This window comes from Scyliorhinus canicula, chromosome 9, assembly GCF_902713615.1.
Source record: "Scyliorhinus canicula chromosome 9, sScyCan1.1, whole genome shotgun sequence".
Lineage (NCBI taxonomy): Eukaryota > Metazoa > Chordata > Chondrichthyes > Carcharhiniformes > Scyliorhinidae > Scyliorhinus > Scyliorhinus canicula.
Window position 1 is genome coordinate 24,511,823 of NC_052154.1, and position 22,580 is coordinate 24,534,402.

The 22,580-nt window shown below is 48.0% G+C and overlaps 1 protein-coding gene across 2 annotated transcripts in view; it reads right to left on the minus strand.

The window, feature by feature from the left end:
- LOC119971159 (c-Maf inducing protein) overlaps positions 1-22,580 on the minus strand; it is a 255,235-nt gene that overhangs the window by 13,878 nt on the left and 218,777 nt on the right. The window contains exons 14-17 of one of the 2 annotated variants that reach the window (XM_038806355.1): positions 20,941-21,048; positions 16,773-16,889; positions 10,571-10,711; positions 8,685-8,732 (exon numbers count right to left, since the gene is read on the minus strand). In XM_038806355.1, the coding sequence (XP_038662283.1) occupies positions 8,685-8,732; positions 10,571-10,711; positions 16,773-16,889; positions 20,941-21,048 (414 nt within the window). Of the gene's footprint in view, positions 1-8,684; positions 8,733-10,570; positions 10,712-16,772; positions 16,890-20,922; positions 21,049-22,580 lie in introns of both variants that reach the window. The other variant, XM_038806354.1, reaches the window with a different exon arrangement.

Below are 22,580 nucleotides of genomic sequence, written 5' to 3' on the forward strand. Positions count from 1 at the left end.
ATAGATCAGAACCATCAATAGCATGTAAAGAATGAGCAGTGTGTATTGGAGAAGGATAAAAAGTGCACCATTCATGTGTGTGAATCTATAACTCTCATGTTTGCAGCGCAGATTACTTTCAATGTCACTCCCAATGTGTATTTGGTTTCTCAGCTTGGCCCTCTTAAGCTTATTCAATTGATAGCGCTTAGCTATTGTGTGACCAGCTACGTAAACACCAACGCTTTTTACATGGTGATCATTGCAGGAACTAGTCATGCCCTGTGCATATTTAGAATGAATGACCTTTTGAAGGTTAGGGAGGATTTATATCGTCTTGAACATCTTTCCTCAATGTCAGTGTGATCTGCCTGACAGCACAGTGCTTATTTGCTACTGTCAACTTTGCTAAGATATAGTAAGCCTTCACTGCAGCTCCCTTATTGGATGGCGCACTCATTTTAATATATAAAAACATGGAATTAACTGGGTGTTAAATCAAAAGAGACAACGCCGCAGTCACCTCTTTGTTTCTGAACATCTGCAGTTTCACAAAGTGTAGTTGACTCCCAATTAAATCTAAATTAAGGAACCTTTCCAAATATCTCCTGGCAGCATTTGCACTTTTGCTCATTTTAGCAGAAAAGCAAGCATGGGCATGCATCCGTGTGTGATGCAGCTCCCAGGATTCAAACCCTTTCAACAATGAACTCACAACTATTGTGGGGTGGCAGTGGGAGGAAAACCACTTGTTGATTCAACTCATTAACTTCAGGTTGGCATTAGTGAGCACAAAAAATTTGCATTGCCATTTCAAACAAAAAAAGTTCATTGCGGCCGCCTGCGTAAAAAAACTTCCCCTAAGCTCTCCCTATCTTTATATCAAAGGCCTTTTTTTGGAAAGTGGACACGATCCTTTCTGACTTTGTATGGGTGGGGAAGGTGTCGAGGGTGGGGAGGACCCTGCTACAGAGGCAGAGGCAGCAAGGGAGGTTGGCGTTGCCGAACTTGTTCATTATTATTGGGCGGCGAATGTGGACAAGGTGTGGTGGTGGTGGGAAGGAGAAGGGGTAGAGTGGGTTAGGATGGAGGAGGAATCTTGTCAGGGGTCCAGTTTCAGGGGTTTGAGGGCAGCGTTGCCAATGGCTCCGAGCAGGTATTCAAGGAGCCCGGTGGTGCAGTCCACAGTGAAGATATGGAATCAGCTGAGGAGGCATTTTAGGGTGGAAGGCTGTCTGTGCTCGTGCCGCTGTGCGAGAATCATGGATTTGAATCGGGGGGGATGGATAGTGGATAAAGAAGGTGGAGGAAAGTGGGGCTGGTCAAAGTGAGGGATCTGTATTTGGAGGAAGGGTTCGTCAGTCTGGAGGAGCTACGGGTAGAGCTGCCGAGGGGGAGTGAGTTCAGATATCTGCAGGTTAGGGACTTTGCGCGAAAGGTCTGGAGGGGGTTCCCTAGATTGCCAGGATACATCCTGCTGGAGCGACTGCTGCTTCCGGATGTGGAAGGGGAGGGAAGAATTGGGGATATATATAAGTGGCTGGTGCAGCAGGGAGGCGAGCGGGTGGTGAAGGTCAAGGAGAAATAGGATGCGGAGTTGGGAGGGGAGATCAATTAGGGAGTGTGGAGTGAGGCACTGCGTGGGAAAATGCGACCTCCTCTTGTGCAAGGATGAGCCAGATACAGTTTAAAGTGGTGCACAGGGTGTATATGACTTGGGCGAGAATGAGTGGGTTTTTTCAGGGGGTAGCAGATGAGTGTCAGAAGTGTGGGCGGGGGTCAGAGAATCACGCGCCCATGTTTTGGGGTTGCGAAAAATTGGGAAGATTCTGGGCGGGAGTGTTCGCGGTCTTAGCCAGGATAGTGAAGGAGGAGATGGACCCAGACCCTATGGTTGCAATATTTGGGGTTTCAGAGAAGCCAGAGCTCATGGAGAGGAGGAAGGCCGATGTCTTGGCCTTCGCCTCTCTGATTGCACAGTGGCGAATTTTGCTGGGGTGACGGTCAGCATCGCTACCGTGGATGGCGGTTGGTGGGGTGACCTGTATGACTTCCTGCAGATAGAGAAGATAAAGTATGAGTTGAGGGACTCTTCAGGGGGTTTGAGGAAATTTGGGGGACGTTTGTTACGATGTTTGAGAAGCTGTTCGGGGAGGGTGTGTGTGTAAAAGGGGATAAAATCTGTACAGACTATATAGTTGATTGTTGGGAACAATAATAATAATAATTGCTTACTGTCACAAGTAGGCTTCAATGATGTTACATTGAAAAGCCCCTAGTCGCCACATTCTGGCGCCTGTTCGGGAGGCTGGAACTGGAATTGAACCCGCGCTGCTGGTCTTGTTCTGCATTACAAGCCAGCTGTCTTAGCCCACTGTGCTAAACCAGCCCCTGGAAGTATGGAAGTATGTTTCCCGGGGTGTTTATTTGCAGTAACCTGTTTTGATACATGTTTATAATAAAATAAACTTTTAAAAACACTTCCTCTTATCAAAACTGTTCATCATTTTTAACTCTTCTGAACTGCATGAAAATAGTCTGCATTTATGTAGTAACTCCCTCATCAGCTTCAACAGTCTCTTTTATATTGTCTCCATGGCCTTGACTGTTACAGGTTAAGATAACCGGGCAATGAAAGACTGAAGCATTATCTTTATGTACGTACAAGTTTTATTTATTTACTAGGACACACGCTGCATATTGTGCATCTCTAAACCAAAAGCCCCAATTTCAGTCTTTTCTATAGGTGAGCACAAGTGAACTCCCAGTTGATGCACACCAGAATGATCACAGAAAATACAGAGCAGGAGAGACCCTTCGGCCCTTCAAGTCTGCACTGACACATGAAAGACTCCTGATCTGCCTACCTAATCCCATTTGCCAGCATTTGGCCCATTGCCTTGAATGTTATGACGTGCCAAATGCTCATCCAGATACTTTTTGAAGGATATGAGGCAGCTCACATCTACCATCCTCCCAGGCAGGGCATTCCAGACCGTCACCACCTCAAATCCCTCCTAAACCTCCTGTCCCTCATCTTGAACTTGTGTCCCTCGTCATTGACTCATCAACTAAGGGGAACAGCTGCTCCGTATCCACAAAGAGTCATCGGACTCGAAACGTTAGCTCTTCTCTCTCCCTACAGATGCTGCCTGACTTGCTGAGATTTTCCAGCATTTTCCCTTTCGTTTCAGATTCCAGCCTCCGCAGTAATTTGCTTTTATTTGCTCTGTATCCACCCTGTTCATGCACCTTATAATCTTGTACACCTCGATCAGGTCACCTCTCAGTCTTCTCTGTTCCAGCAAAACAACCCAAGCCTATCCAAACTCTCTTCATAACTTAAATGTTCCATCCCAGGCAACATCCTGGTGAAACGCCTCTGCACCCCCTCCAGTGCAATCACATCATTCCTGTAATGTGGTGACCAGAACTGCACACAGTACTCCAACTGTGACCTTACCCAGCGCCGGCCCTAGGGTTGCTGGCGCCCCGGGCAAGCTGAACTTCGGCGCCCTTGGGGGCAGGGCCGGGGCGGGGCCGAGGGGGGTGCGGACCCGAGAGGGGGGGGGGGGGGGGGGGGGGGGGGGGGGGCGGGGGACCCGAGGGGGGGGCGGACCCGTGGGGGGGGGGGGGCGGGGGGAGCGGACCGAGGGGGGGGGGGAGCGGACCGAGGGGGGGGGGGGGGGGGGGGGGGGGCGGGGGGAGCGGATCGAGGGGGGAGCGGACCGAGGGGGGGGGGGGGGGGGGGGGGGGGGGGGGGGAGCGGACCGAGGGGGTGGGGTGGACCGAGGGGGCGGACCGCGTGGGAGGGCGGCCACCGCGCATGCGCTGGTTGGCACCGGCCCAACTGCGCATGCGCGGGACCCGAGTCTCTGGCGCCCCCTACCACATGGCGCCCCGGGCGACTGCCCGAGTTGCCGGTGCCTTGAGCCGGCCCTGACCTTACCAATTCTATACAGTTCCATCATGGCCGTCCTGCTTTTGTAATCTATGCCTCGATTGATAAAGGCAAGTAACCCATATGCCTTTTTACCACCCTATTAACCTGCCATCTGCCTTCTATGATCTATGGACTAATATGTCAAGGTCCCTTTGTTCCTCAGAACATCCCACTGTCAGGCCATTCATTGAATATTTGCTGGTCAAATTACTCCTTCCAAGGTGTATCACCCCACACTTTTCAAGGTTAAATTCCACCTGCCATTTTTCTGCCCATTTGATCATTATGTCTACATCTTCCTATAACCCAAAACACTCAACCTCACTGTTAACCATCCGGCCAATCTTTGTGTCATCCTACCCCCGCACATAGTCATCAATGTTGTTTACATAAATGACAAACAATAGGGGGCCCAGCACGGATCCCCGTGGTACGCCACTGGATACTGGCTTCTGGTCAACAAAGCAGCCGCCCGTCATCACCCTCTGATTCCTACAGCTCAGCCAGCTTTGAATTCACCTCATCAAGTTACCCTGTATCCCAGATGCATTTGCCTTCTTTATAAGTCTCCCATGCGGGATCTTGTCAAAGGCTTTGCTGAAACCCATATAAACTACATCAACTACAGTACCCTCATCTACACCCCTGGTCACATGCTCAAAAAATTCAATCAAATTTGTTAGGCATGACCTCCCTCTGACAAAGCCGAGCTGACTATTCCGGATTAAACCTTGCCGCTCAAAGTGGTGATAGATTCTCTCCTTCAGAATTTTCTCCAATAGTTTCCCTCCCACTGACGTGAGACTCACTAATGTGTAGGTTTCTGGCTTTACTCTGCAACCTTTCTTAACTAGTGGGACCACATTAGCTGTTCTTCAGTCCTCTGGCACCTACCCCATGTCCAGAAAGGAATTAAAAATTTGGGTCAGAGCCCCTGCAATCTCCTCCCTCACCTCCCACAACTTCCTGGAGATTTGTCCAGTTTTAAGCCTGCCAACATCTTCAATACTTTGTCACTCCCTATGACAATTTGCTCAAGACCCTCACAGACTCTCTCCCTGAGTTATAATAATAATAATCTTTATTAGTGTCACAGGTAGGCTTACATTAACACCGCAATTAAGTTTACTGTGAAAATCCCCTAGTCGCCACACGGCAGCGCCTGTTTGGGTACACCGAGGGAGAATTCAGAATGTTCAATTCACCTAACAGCATGTCCTTTGGGACTTCTGGGAGGAAACCGAAGCACCCGGAGGAAATCCACGCAGACACGAGGAGAACGTGCAGACTCCACACAGACAATGATCCAAGGCGGGAATCGAACCTGGGACCCTGGCCCTGTGAAGCAACAGTGCTAACCACTGTACTACCGTGCAGCCCATATCTACCTCCTCATTTCTTGGGTGAAGACAGATGTGTACGATTAAAATTGACATCTCTCTTAAAGTAAGATATTCAACACCATGCACCATACTAACGTGACCAAACCATTGACGCTCATAGATTTAGGGCCGAATTCTCCGTTCAGCGACACTGGAATCGGGAAACGCGATCAGGCGAAGAATTGCGAGTCAGCTGAACATTAAGGCCGGCGGCAGGCACCCAACGGAATGCCGTCCCTCAACAGCGGTGTGACTGCGTTCCACGCCGCACGCTGGCATGGGCATGCAAATTGTACAGTAAAGGCCATTGGCATATCATTAACCAGCCGGACTCTGCAATTATACGTCAGGAGGAATTACCGATGGCGAGGTTCACTTGTGGTATTTATAATCGTGGCTGCTGAGGGAGAGAGGGGGTCCATAGTGTGCAGAGAGTTGCGCCGCTGGCTGAGGGGCTTCTGCCAGGGCCATGGGGAGTAGCAAGGGGCGGCCAGGAGGTGGGCCATGGGTCGGGGTGGATGAGCACAGGCCACCATTGTCAAAGCATGCAAGGCAGCCTTGCGACTGCACACGCCACTGACTGCCCACTGTGAACCTAGCACGACAGGTCATATGGGTGCCTCCCCAGGCCACCCCCAGGTACCCTCGAGCACCAGCCAACCCATCAACGGCATGGATGTGCTCCAGCACAACCATTGTCATCTTCTTGGCTGGTGTGTGGGGAGTGGAGTGCCTATATACAGCTCCTGCTTGTCAGGCTCTCGAGCGGCAATCCCCACTCCGGCGAGTCACACTCCAGCATAAGTTGGAATTGCACAGGTTTCACGTGGCACCTGTGCCAGTCCATGAGGATGTTCAGGGACCGGAGCTGCTTTCGAGGCCGTAGAACTCGCGATTCAGTCCTGGCATCAGCACTTAGTCTCTGAAATGGAGAATCCGACTCTTAGTGTTACCTCACCTCTTTTGTGCTGTATGCCACTATCTATAAAACCCAGGATCACAATTCCTTTTACCAATTTGTCCTTTTACCGTTAAAGTTTTATGAAGCTTTGGAATTTTTGTGTCACAATTTCAGCTCACCGACTTAAAATATCACATTCCTATATAGGCAACAAATCAGGATTGTAACTGGGAACTGTGAAGACAATCTATCAGCAATAAAAAAACGATGCAAATAAACCCCCATTTCAAATATTTTTCTCCCAGAAACTAAAATTTGTAATATTGAAAATAAGGTTTGAAAAAGACATTCAAAAGACATTTAAAAATTACATATTTCACAACAGGATTATGCAATTGTCTTTTGAGTCTTAATGTACCTAGATTGACTCACTTTTTCCAAGAAAACTTTAATCTGAGAATTCTTTGCCTGTATAAATAATATTCTTCCGAAAAGTTTAACCGTCAGCTGAGATGAAGTTAAAACATCTGTGCCTCCAATTCCTAAGGTGCCATAATCGGAGCCTGTGCTGAGACTGTCTCAGCATGCATCAGCCTGATTCATCGTTCAAAGGGCAGCTTCCCTCAGGCCATCCCAGTCATTTCATGTTTGTTTTCCATAAGATTTGGAAATAAACTGGGGCGTGAGGTTTCAAATTTTTTCCTCGGTACGTTTTTGCAGAAAAAGACTTCAAAGAGAATGGCTGACAGAGAAAAACCCCAAAAAAATGATATGCAGCGGGGGATGATTACAGCAACCACCTCAAAATACGTCAGCTCCTGGTGACTCAATGTGCAATTATATTGCATGACACTGCTGAATCATACAGACTAAGGTGACCGTAGGTTCATCGACCAATGCTCAGTCAATCTCAGTGAGGAAAGGGGATTCTACAATTTCTCTCATTGGCCTCAGACTTATGTCGAACATTAGACAGGGAGTTCCCGCTCCAACGCCAGGATTTTGAGGCTCCCGCTCGCATTAACCATTAATGACGAGAGGAGTGCAAAGTCTTGCGAGATGCCCAAGGCTTGTTATATGTCGGCGGGAAGTCCTGTCATGATTGTTCCTTCCCAGCCAGTGATGTAACGGGATTCCAGATGTTTAACACCAGGGACCCTTCGGGCAGCATTGTGGTGCAGTGGCTAGCACTGCTGCCTCACAGTGCCGAGGTCCTGGGTTCGATCCTCGCCCCGGGTCACTGTCCGTGTCGAGTTTGCACATTCTCTCCGTGTCTGTGTGGGTCTCACCCCACAACCCAAAGATGTGCAGGGTAGGCAGATTGGCTTGCCCCTTAATTGGAAAAAAATAGAATTGGGTATTCTACGGTTAAAAAAACACCGGGAACCCTTTTAGAATAAATAATTATCGGGCCTCTACCCATGACGATACCACCCATTACGTTATCCATCCACATCAATGTGAATTATGACTGGTGTCCCATGGCGTGCACCTGGCAGGCTGACCGGGCCAGAGGAGCACAAGTAAGTGCATCGCTCGGGAGAAAGAGGGTCATGTCCAGGCAGTGCATTTACTTTTCTGAATCGGGGGTAGCCTTCAAAAATGTGCTCGACCTTTAAAAAGCTAAATTGCTGACAGAGCGGGCTTCCAGTGTATCATCACAGGACCGCCACTTGGGAGTTTTCTTTATCTATGACCCTGGCAATATGGCGAAGAAATTGGAGCAAACAGCTTTGATGCTGCCTTTCCTGCCCGCTGAGACACTGCATTAAAAATGAAAAATTCAGCTCCAAATTACTGTGCACTCGGATGAAAGCGTCGGATGTTACTACATTGAAATTGCCGGTATTTATTTTTACACAAGCAGTCCACTCGATTGCCTATCTGCTGCTAGCTCGACATATTTACATTGTGCATTTATTGTCTGTCTGCAGACTGCCTGGACTGTCTGCAGAATAATACTTTTCACTGTACCTCAGAACACGTGGCAATAAGTCCAAATCCAAATATTGAAAGAATCTATGTCCTCTGCTTCAACCCCTCTTTGAGGGGTTGGTTTGAACTCTGAATGCTGAGAGCTCAAGTCTTACTCTACCCCAAAGACTTGGGGCCAGAACATAGGCTAATGCTTCAATGCAGCGCTGTGGCTGCGCTGCACTGCCGGTGGGGCTGTTTCACAGAGTGGGCATTTGTCCTCTCAGCTGGGGAGAAAGGGTGAGAAGGAAGGAAGTTCTTTCCGGCCAATATTTATCCTTTAACCAGGATCACAGTTCCACAAATAAAAACAAGAGGTGCTGCCACTTTTCCACTACTTTAAAAGCTCCCCTAAATGAGTTCAGAGCTGAGAGCTACACACTGCGCTCACTGCTAAACTAGAAGCTACGGAAACAGAATAAGGGAGGGCCCATTTGTGGTTGATTGATGACACTGGGGTAAGCATAATTATGTATGGAAAACGTCAGTTTAAATTACAACTTACTGTGGATTTGGATGGCAGTGTTAGTCGTGTGGGTCCACCCTTCCTTTGCTGCAAGCACAAAGAATTCACATGAATGAGGGGCATTTATATGTCAGACACAATTTCACCTCCTTTAAACACACAAGATATTTTGAACACGCCGCTATTAAACTTTCCTCACCCTACCTCACTATTTGCAATATATGAGGCAACACAGTGGCACAGAGGTCAGCACTGCTGTCTCACAAGGACCTGGGTTCAATTCTGGCCTTGGGTGACTGCCTGTACGGAGTTTGCACTTCGTCCCCGTGTTTGTGTGGGTTTCCTCTGGGTGCTCCGGTTTCCTCCCACAGTCCAAAGATATGCAGGTTAGGTGGGGTTACGGGGATGGGGCGGGGGAGTGGGCCCAGGCGGGGTGCTCTTTCAGAGTGCCGACTCAATGGGCCGAATGGCCTCTTTTTGCACTGTAGGGATTCTATGGTTCTGTAGCAATTCTACAACTTGTGCCTTTGACATTAGAGACCGTGCCTGGGATTTTCCACTCCTATTCACGTTGGACGGTTGGGGGGGTGGAAAATATCATGAGAAGTGCAATGGTTTAGCTCACCGAGGCAAATCACTGGCTTTTAAAGCAGACCAAGCAGGCCAGCAGCACGGTTCGATTCCCGTACCTGCCTCCCCGGACAGGCGCTGGAATGTGGCGACTAGGGAGCCTACTCGTGACAATAAGCGATTTACATTTCATTTCATTTCATGTTGCGTTTTATGTTGGCATGAGCACTCAACACAATTGACCCCCTCCCCTCATCAGTGACAATGGACATTTCCCAATGTCCCCTCATTTGAATACATTAACATGTCATTATGGGGCCCCACCCACGGTCAAAAAATCCATGCACAGCGGTGTGACAGAAGAATGGTGTGTGCCACAACTGGCCACCAAAGGCATGCACCTGGCAGGCCGACCTCCCAGGGGAGCTCAGGTGAGTGCAGCACTCGGGGGGAGGGGGGGCTCATGCCCAGATACTGCCTGGGTAGTACCAGTGTAGCACTGCCAGGGTAGTACCAGTGTAGCCCCAGGGGAGTGCCTAGAGCAGTGCTCGGTTTAACTGGTTTGCTCGCTGTGTGCTGGATCGGCCTTTAAAAATGGTACCTCGGATTCTCCAGTTTCTAAGTTGCTGGAGGGGTGGGAAGATTAGAGGCCGCGACACATCGTGGAACCCTCCCCTTGGCTCTGAGTTGTGACCCTGCCTCTGAGCCACAAACTGCAGGTTCAGAATCTGATGGTCAGGGAAGGTGCATTGGTAATACAGCCCAACAGGTTGCATATCAAGCGGCAAATCCTTCCTACAGATGCGGATGGCAGCAGTAAGAGCAGGAGGGATTCCTGCGCTGCCAAGTGATGGAAAGGAAGTTGGGACTCTCAACTATCTATAGCTCCAGGCTACAGCATCCATGTAAAAGTGCCTGTTGCCGCAGCAACTTGGACTTCCTGAGTGAACTGTAACGTGGCACAATTATTGAGATGAGCAATGATAAAGAATGACATTTTAGGATTGGAGCCACAGCCTCTGTTGCATTGATGTCAGACGCAGAGTAAAGCTCCTTCTGCTCAGCTTTATAGCCTCAGAAGATTAAACCAATGCCACATTTCAATTTGCCACATCAGTCAGCCTTGCAGACCTACCACAATTGAACATCGAATGATAGACAGTAGAACTCCTCAAACTTCCCCAAATGGAGCGCAGCAAATCAAGGGAATTTTTGGGCACTTCCCAGAAACAAAATTGCTGCGCAGAATTGGAAAAGACACAGCAGCAATCTGTCGAACTGATGGCTTCGGTTGAGATTTGACTGTGGTGACGCTATAAATAAGTAGAGAATGCCATGTATTAAAGAAAACCTACCAGCTCTTTAAGCTCCCTTTGCCTGTCACAGAGCAGTTCATACATTTTCTTTCCAACATCTGTGCTTTCCAACGTGGAGATAATTTGAAGCTGTGTGTCATTGTTGTCTATGATGTTGTATTCAAGCATCAAACATAGGATCTAGTGTTGTGGTAGAAATTGAGAGAATTTTTTCAATTTAAATATAAATTTCCCACCTTACTGACAATGGAACTTCACAATATATCAGTCCTCAAACAAACGAAAGGGGGGGCAATTCTCCGCTGCTGTCCCACCTTGTTGGGAAAATAGCAGGAGTGCCCCTAAATGGGGTTTGTGAACAGTGCCCGATGTTCCTGACCCACTGCAGGTGACACAATCCGGTTCACGTCCAGCAAGGGCATGAATCGCAATTGTCATAGACATAGAACAGGACAGCACAGAACAGGCCCTTCGGCCCTCGGTGTTATGCCGAGCAATGATCACCCTACTCAAGCCAACGTATCCACCCTATACCAGTAACCCAACAACCCCCCCCCCAATTAACCTTATTTTTTAGGACACTAAGGGCAATTTAGCATGGCCAATCCACCTAACCCGCACATCTTTGGACAGTGGGAGGAAACCAGAGCACCCGGAGGAAACCCACACACACACGGGGAGGACGTGCAGACTCTGCACAGTGATTCAGCCGGGAATTGAACCTGGGACCCTGGAGCTGTGAAGCATTTATGCTAACCACCATGCTACCGCGCCCCTTTAAAATGGGAGCCCTGTTATTGATACTTAGTCATTTTGGGGTACAATTCCACCCAGTGACTTCCTAATGGTGACAGCTTTCTTTCAGAGGCGGCACTCTTGAGTCCGAGTCAAAAGGCCCTGTCCTGTTCCATTCCAGAGACTTGGGGCGCAATTTAACGGCCTCATCACACCCAACTTGGTGTCACGATGAGGCCACTGAATCTCGCGAGAGACCTCTCATGAGTTTCGTAACGTTCGCATCATCTTGTGAGACTCAGCTGAAACTTCGCGAGACGTCGCTATCTGAACCTTGCCCAGCATATTTAAATAAGTCACTAGGCTCATTTAAACATGCATGCGTTGGATTCTCTGGGCTCCCGCGAACTAACAGCATCCCCAGCAAGGCCTCGTCCGGGCACCGTTCAGTGCTGGTCGACACAAACGTCGACGAGACGTAACGTGCCCTGGGGGTTTCCCAGGCCATTGGAGACCTCTGGGTGGGCACGGCAGGGCAGATTGGTACCCATGCTCTCCCTCTGGCACTCAGGCATTTCCAGCCTGGCACTGCCAAGGTGCCTGGGTGGCACTTTCAGGCTGGAAGGAGCACTGCCAGGGTGGCAGTGCTGAGGTACCCTGGAGCCAGGGTGGCATTGCCAAGGAGCAGGCCTGAGGGGGCCATGCCCATTAAAGGTAGGATGAGGAAGGGTATGAAGATGGGGGTGGGGTGAAGGGTGGAAGTGAAGAGGTCTCAAAGTTTGGGGGAGTGAAGGGTGGGGGATCTGAAAGGGGGAGGCCTGAAAAGTGGGGTAGCCCTAAGCGACATCATAGCAGGCTGTTCTCACTTGGGGTGGGGGGAGAGGACAGTGTAATGCCCATGTGTGTGGTGGGTGAAATTGCCTGTGTATGGGGGGTATGGGGACCCTCAAGTGAATAAATAGGGGCACCGTTGCAATATGGCGGCCCAATCTCAGAGGAGTCGATCTCGCCGGTGTGTTCAGCTCAGCAGTGGTGGTAAAATTTTGAACTGTGGGCCAAACACCCTAAGGCCCAAAGTAATCATTAAATGTGGGTGAATACCAATGTGGATCTTACCCAAAAAGCCGGTGGGTAACACCCCAACAAACTCACCCAAAATGACACTTAGAAATATTTTGGTTAAATCGCGCCCTCAATCAGATAAACTAGGCGGAAATAGACTGACATTTTAGTACAACAGGAGTGTATCAGAGGTGATTGGACATTAAACTGAGGCCACAGTTACTGGGGTGGGGGTCCACTAAAAGCAAGAGCTCTCTTTGATTTAGGGCCTTTTCTTCACAGTCCCGTTAAGGATTCTTGTGAAAGCTTCTAAAGATCCGTTACAAATGGGCAAATCTTGGCCGGAATTCTCCGTCATTGGGATTTTCTGCTCCCGCTGACAGCGGGTTTCAGGGTGGTGTGGGGTGGCTTCCCACTGACAAGCGGTGAGAATAGAGAAGCCCACGGCCCGTGAGCAGCATGCAGCCAAAAAACACGCAGCTGGGGGATCAAAGAAGCCAGCCACCCCGTGTGGGGTAAACAAGCCCGATCCACATAAATAATCAGCTTAATGCTCGTTTCAGGTGGGCGGCCATTTGAAATTAAAAGTTTCCCAGTTTAATATGGCAGCCACTGAACAATGGGTGCACATCGGACACGAGACGTCGCCACCCGGTTTGCGAAAGGTTCACCCTCATTTTATACGCACAAGGTAATCTTTCACCCGCATTCTTACTACAAAATACTTGGGAATATGAACACATCTTTCCAGTAGGTCATCAGTGACATATTTTTCTGCTTATTTTCTAATTGATTGCCCATGGTATTGCTGAGAGAATGTCAGATGATAGAGAGTGCTGTACCATGAAACAGAGAATGTATTATTCATAGGTGGAGCTGTATTCGTCTAAAGACACAAAAGATTAATTGTTGCTACGTGAAGTAAACTGGAGGCCAACCAGAGAACGGTGCAAAGTCAAGTCTGTGAGATGCATTTATATGGGGCGGGATTCTCTCTGCCCGGAGCCGATTCTCGGCCCGCGATGGGCCGACCGCCCGTCGTGTAAAACCAGAGTCCCGCCGGCACCGTCCACACCTGCTCTCAACCGGCGGCAACCCGGCGTGGAAGGGTCGGGGCAGCCTGGGGGGAGGGGGTCCGACCCCGGGGGGGGGGGGGCCTCCGATGTGGCCTGGCCCGCAATCGGGGCCCACCGATTGGCGGGACGGCCTCTCTGGCTGCAGGCCTCCTTTCTTCCGCGCTGGATCCTGTAGTCCTGCGCCATGTTGCATCGGGGCCGGCCGTTGAAGGAATCCACTGCGCATGCGCCCGTTGGCGCCGGTGCCACTGCGCATGTGCGCATTGGCTGGTGCCACTGCGCATGCGCGGATCCCGCGACGCCCAGTTCACGCCGGGATCAGCAGCTGGAGCGGCGTGAACTGCTCCAGTGCTGTGCTGGCCCCCTGTATGGGCTAGAATTGCTAATCCTGAGGCCATGTTGATGCCGTTGAGAAATGCGACGGCATTTCCGACGGCGTCAACACTTAGCCTCAGGATCACAGAATCTCGCCACTGGTGTTTATAATGTAGTAAAACATCTTAAATTGCTTCAGAGGACTGTTATCAAATCAATTTAACACTGTGCAACATAATGAGAAGTTAGAACAGATGACCAACAGCCTCCCCGGACAGGCGCCGGAATGTGGCGACTAGGGGCTTTTCACAGTAACTTCATTGAAGCCTACTCGTGACAATAAGCGATTTTCATTTCATTTTCATTTCAAAAGCTTGGTCAAAAAGGAAATTTTAAGGACCATCTTAAAAGAGGACAGAGAGGTAGAGTCGTTGAAAGGTGTGGGGAGGAAATTCCAAAGTTTCGGCAGCTGAAATAATTTCCACCAAGGAAGGAGCAATTAAAAGCGGGGACTTTTTTTTTAAAGGCATCATTGTGACTACTGCGTTGATAAGGTATTCTCCAGGGCTGTTCCTCTTTTACTTTCAAATTTTTAAACTTGTTCTCTATTTATAAAATAGATGTTTTGGTCCAAATTTGCATTGAGCCAACCATCTGCAATACATTAACCCAAAATAAACTTGTTTATAATGAAATAGAAAAGCAGTACGTCACAATTATTAGGAAATGCACATAAATGTTGCATTTTTATTGTAAGATACATAAACATTGACAAGTGAAGAGATGCTAGCAGGAAAGACATACATCTGTAGATTTTAAATGTAGTGCAAATGTTTAAAAAAACTACTTGCAGCCTCACGGCGCCGAGGTCCCAGGTTCAATCCCGGGTCACTGTCCGTGTGGAGATTGCACATTCTCCCCGTGTTTGTGTGGGTTTCGCCCCCACAACCCAAAAGATGTGCAGGGTAGGTGAATTGGCTACGCTAAATTGCCCCTTAATTGGAAAAATGAATTGGGTACTCTAAATTTATAAAAATAAAAAATAAAACTACTTAATATAACTTCAGGGCCGCTGTCACTGTAACTTTTGTCCTTCCTACTTCAATCAGATGCAGCCAATTCCTGTTCCCAAGTATGTTAATGGGTGCCCACAGAGACGTTTTAAAATAGGCTCTGACAGCGAGCAATTATAATGAGAACAACTGCTAATGTCAGCTGTGTGCCCAACTTTCCCTTCGAACTGGAACTTTCAATGACACTCCCTTAAAATGCCAACTCTTGAGCAGGCCAGTGTTCAGTTTACAATATATTACCTTGCTTGACCATTAAGCAAACAATCTTTTTAAACAGGCTTCTGAAGTATATCAGACTACACGCATTACTCACAGAAACAAACGTTTGGCAGTGAACTCACTGCAGTGATTCAGTCTCTGGGGAAAGCTGAGTGTCACTTGTTCCGTTTCCTTTTGTCATCAGAAACCTTCCATTGAATTACAGCATTTTGATTCACTGTCAACTACCGATTATAATGTATTTAATGATAGCCATTGGGGTACAAAGCTGTCCCAGCTTGGATGTCAACACAGCGACTATTCTGTTGTTGGCACCATTTTCTTCTGCCGCCCCCCCCCCCCCCCCCCCGAGCCCTAAAATTAAAATTGTGCGTAATCTTCAATCATTTCCTATTTTTTTGCCTGGAATGTTTGTTGCGTCACATTTGATTCCCGTAATCTGTTCATTGCGAAGCAGCACACTCAGTGAATGCAAGATTTAACTGCCACTGTTGTTAAGGGAGATAGTTAGGGGCAGCACGGTGGCGCAGTGGCTCGAACTGCTGCCTCACGGCACCGAGGATCCAGGTTCAAAAAAAAAAATTGGGTCCTCTTAAATTTGAAATAGGAAACAAAAGATAAGGAAGATAGTCCACAACAGTACAGCCTTCTAGTCCAGAAGGTTTTACTTCAAATACAGACATAGGGAGCGATTCTCCGATATGGCGGCCAAGTGTTCGCGCCGTCGTGATCGCCGTCGCGTTTCACGACGGTGCGAACAGGGCCCGCGCACGACCTATTCTGGCCCCCACAGGGAGCCAGAACGGCACTGGAGTGGTTCATGCTGCTCCAGCCTCAACCCGCGCATGTGCAGGTGGGTCGCGGCACCCTGCAGATACGCGGGGAACGTCTTACGCGTGCCGGCCCCAACCCAACATGGGGTCGGTGTTCAGGGGCTGGTCGCAATGGAAAGTAGGCCCGGGGGGTGGGGGCGGACCACCAATAGGTGGGCACCGATCGCGGGCCAGATCCCTTCGGAGCCCTGCCCCCGCCCCCCGGTGAAGGAGCCGCTCACACCCCCCACAGCCCCCCCCCCTTACCCCAAGTGTTCCCACTGGCAGTGACCAGGGGTGAATGGCGCCGGCGGGTCTCTGTCGTGTTGAAGCGGCCGCTCGGCCAATCCGGGCTGGAGAATCGGCGGCCTCGCCGAATCTCCGCACCTCAGAGAATTGCGCGCCGGTGTCGGGGCACTGTGGCGCAGTTGCGCCGATTCACTGGCCTGGCGCGGGGCTGGGAGAATCGCCCGATAGAGTGCACAAAACGGAAAGTCCCTTCCCACTCACATAAAATTAAATTAGAAAGTAAAAGAACGCTTATTCCAGTTATTACCAGCCACAAAATGTCTAGACATTTTGGCCCTCTTCAATATTTGACATCAATATAGCTTCACATTATGACAACTCTAGTAAGGACCGAGAACTCAACATTCACACAGCCCCCCCCCCCCCAACCTCCATCCACCCAACCCGTGCAGGGAGTTTTCTGCAGGGCAGCTGGATCACCATTAGTTACTGATGGGATCTTTCTACGGCGCTTTACATGGTTCGCCCTTCAAACTGCCAGGGACAAGGGGTGGGGGGGGTTTACCATTCTTTTTAACCATGTTGTGAAACGAAGGTACACGTATATTTGCAATAATGCCCGTGACAACTGCAATTTGCAGCTCGGGTACATGCAATGTAAAACAATCATGAGGTTATATAACCCATGCACGAGGCTTACCTCTACCATTGTTTGGTTTCCTCTCAAAGCCAGCAACATACAGGGTCCCAGTTTATTCTCAGCCAACGATAACAGGAACTTCTTTGTCTTATAACAGGAACCCATTAAAATGTGCACCTGAGGAGAAAAACAATATATGACTGTACTTGTGAGACAAGCAATATATTACAACAGACACACACACACAAATATCTGTCATTTTATTGGTTTTCAATAGGACTCTATGGCCTGCAGGAACCTTGCTCTGCCTACTTTCGGGAAGACCTGCTGCACGAAGTGCCAATCTGGGCTCTGGCAGGCCTTCCCTGGGACCCAGGACCCCAGGGAATATCCCAACCTCTGAGCTGTCAGCCAATCAGAAGCTAGCAGCTGTGCTGAGCAGTACCATTGGGGAGAAGGTAGTTGCTGCCAGCAATGCACCCACCAAAGCCTGGGAATGGCAAGGAACCGAGGCCACAGGTAAATGATGGAGGGAGAGCCATTTGGGACTTCCCATAGGGGGAGTCCTCACCTCCTGCTGGGTGGATACCAGCAACGGTGGGATGAGGCCCTTTACTGGGCATTAATTGCCCACTTAAGGGCCTCAATGGGCAAAGGGGTGGGAAGGCTGTCCATGTGCTTTCCCACCTCAGGCCTCAGACTTGATCGGGGCAGACCAGGAAGGCGATGGTGGAATCCCCCCCCCCCCCCCCCCCCCCCCCACAATTAAATGCCCACCACCACTGAACCTGCTTCGGGGAAGGGCTTTAAATTCCAGCCATATAATCCAGAGATAATGAGCTGGGCTACGCAATGGTATGTGTGCCACACAAATAGGGTTGCTGGTTTCATGTCTTAGTCCTATACTGGAACCTTTCAATCTCAGTCGAGCTTCATCAAAGAGGCCCAGAGGGAAGGCAAGAGCACCACATGATCTCACTACTCCAACTCTTTCACCCTCATCCACAGGGGTGAAAGAGAAACAGAAACGGAAGGAGCAGCAGCCGTGACTTTCATTCGTGGCATTTACTTTTAACGGTGAAATGGTTCTTGATGTCAAGAAACCCATGATGTGGAGATGTCGGCGTTGGACTGGGGTGGGCACAGTAAGAAGTCTTACAACACCAGGTTAAAGTCCAACAGGTTTGTTCGAATCATTAGCTTTCAGAGTACAGCTCCTTCCTCAGGTGAAACCCAAATAGAGAGGAAAATGCTTTACTGAAAAAATGCATTTTAATTTTCTCACTCAATAATGTCATTTATATCTTGCTAACTGAAGCCATTTACAACGTGTAAAGTTCTGTGTCGCTATCTGCAGGCAAGAAAATTTGACCATGAACAAAGATGAAACAGATCAGTATAACCTGGCCCTAGCTGAAAAGGTGAATCTTTCTCACAGTGGAAACAGAACAATCACATTATGTAACAGCGCCTTCCCCTGTCTCCTTGGCCTACTGGCCTAACCAGGAATTCCAGCGGTGAAGCCAGAGTAGGCTCACTTGGTTCCGCCAGATATTAATTGCGGACTCCAAATGGTTCATATAAAGTTCAGACATGAGTGACGTTATGTGAAAGCATCATTGGAACTTGCCCGTGACAGCAAACACAATGGCCCCATTTATCTACTGAGCTTCTGCCCCTCAAGCTTCTCGTTATAATACAGCTACAGATTTGAATTTTTTGTTGTTGTGAATTTTCAGCTCGAGGACAAGTGCAAGCCACGACGTAAAGTTATTTACTCAAATTACAGGCCAAGTAATGTCCCTCACTCTTCGTTCTTTGTGTGGGTCTTGGTCATAAAGGCAGATATTTGCTGTAGGCTGGTATCAGCCATGCATCTTCAGGTAACTTAATATCTCCTAGCACAGAAACCAGCTTGGAGCTGTTGCCTGCCAAAAACCTGAGGAATAATTACATTATTTTATTAAGTTGGGCAGAAGCTCAATGGGGGTTGGGCTGTTACTGAGTCTGCCACAATACAACTACGTACAGTTGTTCAGCCTTCAGATATAGTATAGTGGTAGCTATGATAATAAGCATTTTGTGGAGACTAGGCAACCATGGTGTAGATAAAATATGAAGCATGAGTTCTGCTCCCTGATGTAGGCCTGTACAATTGCAATCCTTACCCAGTATGAGAGCTCCTGATAGTTAAATAAGTGCAAATGTCTGTTGTTCTAGACCAGACCCTACTCTGAGGGTCAGCATTTAACTGATGTAAAATGGGTCTTTGTGGTCCAGAAAATGGCTCACCACTCCATTTATGTTTTTTTTAATACATTTAGAGTACCTAAATCTTTTTTTGCCAATTACACGGCAATTTAGCGTGGCCAATCTACCTACCCTGCACATCTTTGGGTTGTGGGGGTGAGACACACACAGACACGGGAAGAATGTGCAAACTGCACACAAACACTGACCAGGGGCCGCGATCGAACCTGGGTCCTCAGCGCCGTGAGGCAGCAGTGCTAACCACTGTGCCACCATGCTGCCCTTACTCCATTTACGTTAGCTGTCACGCCCCTACCATCATAAATGGATATCACCATTGGGTGGCCAAGGAGACCACTTATTTCAGTTTAATACATTTCTATGATACACAGAGGATACCAATTGGCATTTTAGGGTAACAATGGGTAAAAATAAGCTTTTATTTTTTTATGAGGCCAGGAGTAGGAGTGTTCCTGCTTTAAAATGAAGGTGGGTTTCTGTCTCACAGGTTACCCGTTTCCCTCTAAGAGCAGGCCCATCCCTCAACCTATCGGCGGCCTGGGTCTTGGGCTGTCCAATATTGCAGCGTACACTGCCCCGGGGTCTCCACAGAGGCAAGGACTGAAGCCCGTGGCACGATCAGGTGGACTACACCCTCTGGCTGCTCAGCCACTCCACAGTCAAAATCAAGCGAGCAATGCCAACCACAGCACTGCCTAAACAGATCCCAGAATATGCGCCAGGGACCCGGGTTCAATTCTAGCCTTGGGTGACTGTCTGCGGCATTTACACATTCTCTCTGTGTCTGCTTGGGTTCTTCTGGATGCCCTGCTTTCCTCCCACAGTCCAACAATGAGCGGGTTGGGTGGATTGGCCATGCTAAATTGCCCCATAGTTTCCAAAGATGTGCAGGTTAGGTTGAGGGGCAACTGGAATAGGGCGGGGAAATGGGCTTGGGTTCAGTGTTCTTTTGGAGGGTTAGTGCAGACTCAATGGGCCGAATGGCCATCTTCAGCATTGTATGGATTCTATGATTCTACGAACATGGCTGCAATAAACCAGTATACCTTTGGACACTGCTGAAAATTACAACTTTCCTTCCTGCTGGTATTCCCATTGGAAGGCCACGGATCAGAAATTGAATACAGCTGTTACAGAACTCCAAGCACGTAATTTGAGTTTGACTTTGCTGGCGTAGCCTCTTCAGACTTTATATAATCGAGGACATCAGCCAAACATGTGTGGTGATACAGATCCGAAAAGGAATGGAGGGTTGTGCCTTTTCTCCCATGAAGAAAGGCAGACCGATGACCTTATAGAGGTGTTTAAAATTATGAAGTGGACACAGTGAGTGTTTCCTCTTGTTGAGGAAGAGCCTGACTGCAGGCCACCAATATCAAACAAGCCACCCAGAAATCCAGTAGGACATTCAGCCCAAAGTGGTGGGAACGTGGAACTGGCTACTACAGGGAGTGGTCAAAGCGAACGGTTTGATGTATTTAAGGGGGAGCTAGACATGCATATGAGGGACAAAAGGAATAGATGGTTAAGATTATCAATTTAGTCAAAAGAACATGGGAGGAAATTCAAGCAGAACATAAACACCAGCAAAGACCATTTGGGCTGAATGGCCTGTTTCCATGTCGTATAAACTATGCCATCGATATTTCCAAGCACAGTTTGGAAAGCGTTTCACTTACAGCTGAAGCAATTCCTGTCAGACTGTGTACTTTTGAGAATAGAATTAATTGGCTCACGATGGGACTATTAGAAGCAAACACATTGTGCGCAAATGAAACTTTCTATCACTCATTTCCAATAGATGACACAGCAGCAGTAGAGATCAAGGGCATGGTCTTTCACTGCAGACAATATTGTATAAATAAGTGTAACTTTAACTCAGTTTAATTAAGTGTTATTTTATGCTTATTTGTAACATAAACAGAAGGTATTAACTCACATTATTGCAAACACGTACCATACTGGCAAAAAGCTCCCCGTCATCGTCACAGGCTACTCCTCCTGGACTGTAGAGCTGGAACCAACCATCTTTGCCAGCCCGAACACTCAATAAACAGGAATGAACCTGCCAAAATACAATTAATCAGCTTGAGTGCAGATCCCTATATTTAAAATATGCTCAGTGACCCACATTGGACTGGCACTGGGTGATGTTGACTTACTTTTTCATTTCCAGATCAATTTAAAGTTTTCACAAGCAAATTAATCAGTCATTCTGTGTACATGGCCTGACTAAAAGGTGGTATTTGAGGGCAAATGAATGACATTATCGTAATTCAGCTTTTTACGTAAAAAACTTAGAATGTGGTGCAAAAAGTTCAAAGAGGCCACAGTGTGCTACATTATGTACATATACACACACACATATATATATATATATATATACACAGTATATACACACACAGACACACATATATATATATACAGTGTAAATAATTACATGTCTAAATGTATATCACATACACACAATGTACAGGTACTGAATGTCATTCTGCCTACTTTTCTGTGTGTTGCCCTCGATTATACATTGTATAAAAGTTTGTAAGGGCAGGAGACAGGGGGCTGGATTATCCGTCCCACATTTCTGTTTGAGCATGCCGGCGGGATGCTCCGTTATGGTTAATGGGGTTTCCCATTGTGAGGCAGCCCCACACCGTCGGGAACCCCCCCCCCCCCCCCCCCCCCCCCCCCCCGGCTGCTGGCAAAACGGAGCATCCCAATGGTAGAGAATCCAGCTCAGGGTTTCTGACTAATTTGCCAACATCATGGTGTGCAAAGGGATATATATATTCAGCATTGAGAAATTAGATACTAATCGACCTAATCCAAATTGATCAAAATCCATGGAAACCTTAAGAGGTCAAAAACTGCAATATGGCTCACATTGCAACAATATTCAATATATGGGGCCTTTGTTCTTGTGAGTCCAACAGCTCGATTTGTTGTTTTGTGTTTTCATTGTGGTCTACTTCTTGGATACCTGGTGACCCCTACTTGAAACCAACCCACAATTTCCTATTACTATGCCAAATGGTAATTATTCTATAAGAACTTGCCTTTATGGTCATTCTAACAAAAGGACAATGGCTAACCATAATTTTGAGTTGTTCTGCAAACGTGGCAGTGACTTTGAGGGATCATTGCATCCAAGCCAGGCTCCACTTAATGGGTGATGAATTGAAAACCTGGTTAACGATTCTTTTCCCCTCCATATCCAGCAATAATAAACAAAATAAATCATAGCCCATCTGATGCCGATCAGCAAACTCAACACAGGCGGAGAGATTTGGGACATTCAAAAATTTATAGGGCCAGAATTTACCACAAAAAGATTGGTGAAATTAGCAGCAATCTCTGTTATTTATGTGAAAACTAAACAACATGAGCAGGATGCAGAGGCAAGGTTAAATGTAAATAGCCAGATGTTGTTGGCCAAGCTGTTCCAGTCCTCTAAACTGTGCAGAATAAATTGAGGTGTGCAGAATAATTTGAGGTGATTTTGCACCTGTGTTTGCTGTGAGCGCAAATAGTGACTTTGTCAGCTTAGATTTTCCAGCATTTTCTCTTTGGTTGTAGATGGTACACACGGCTGTCATT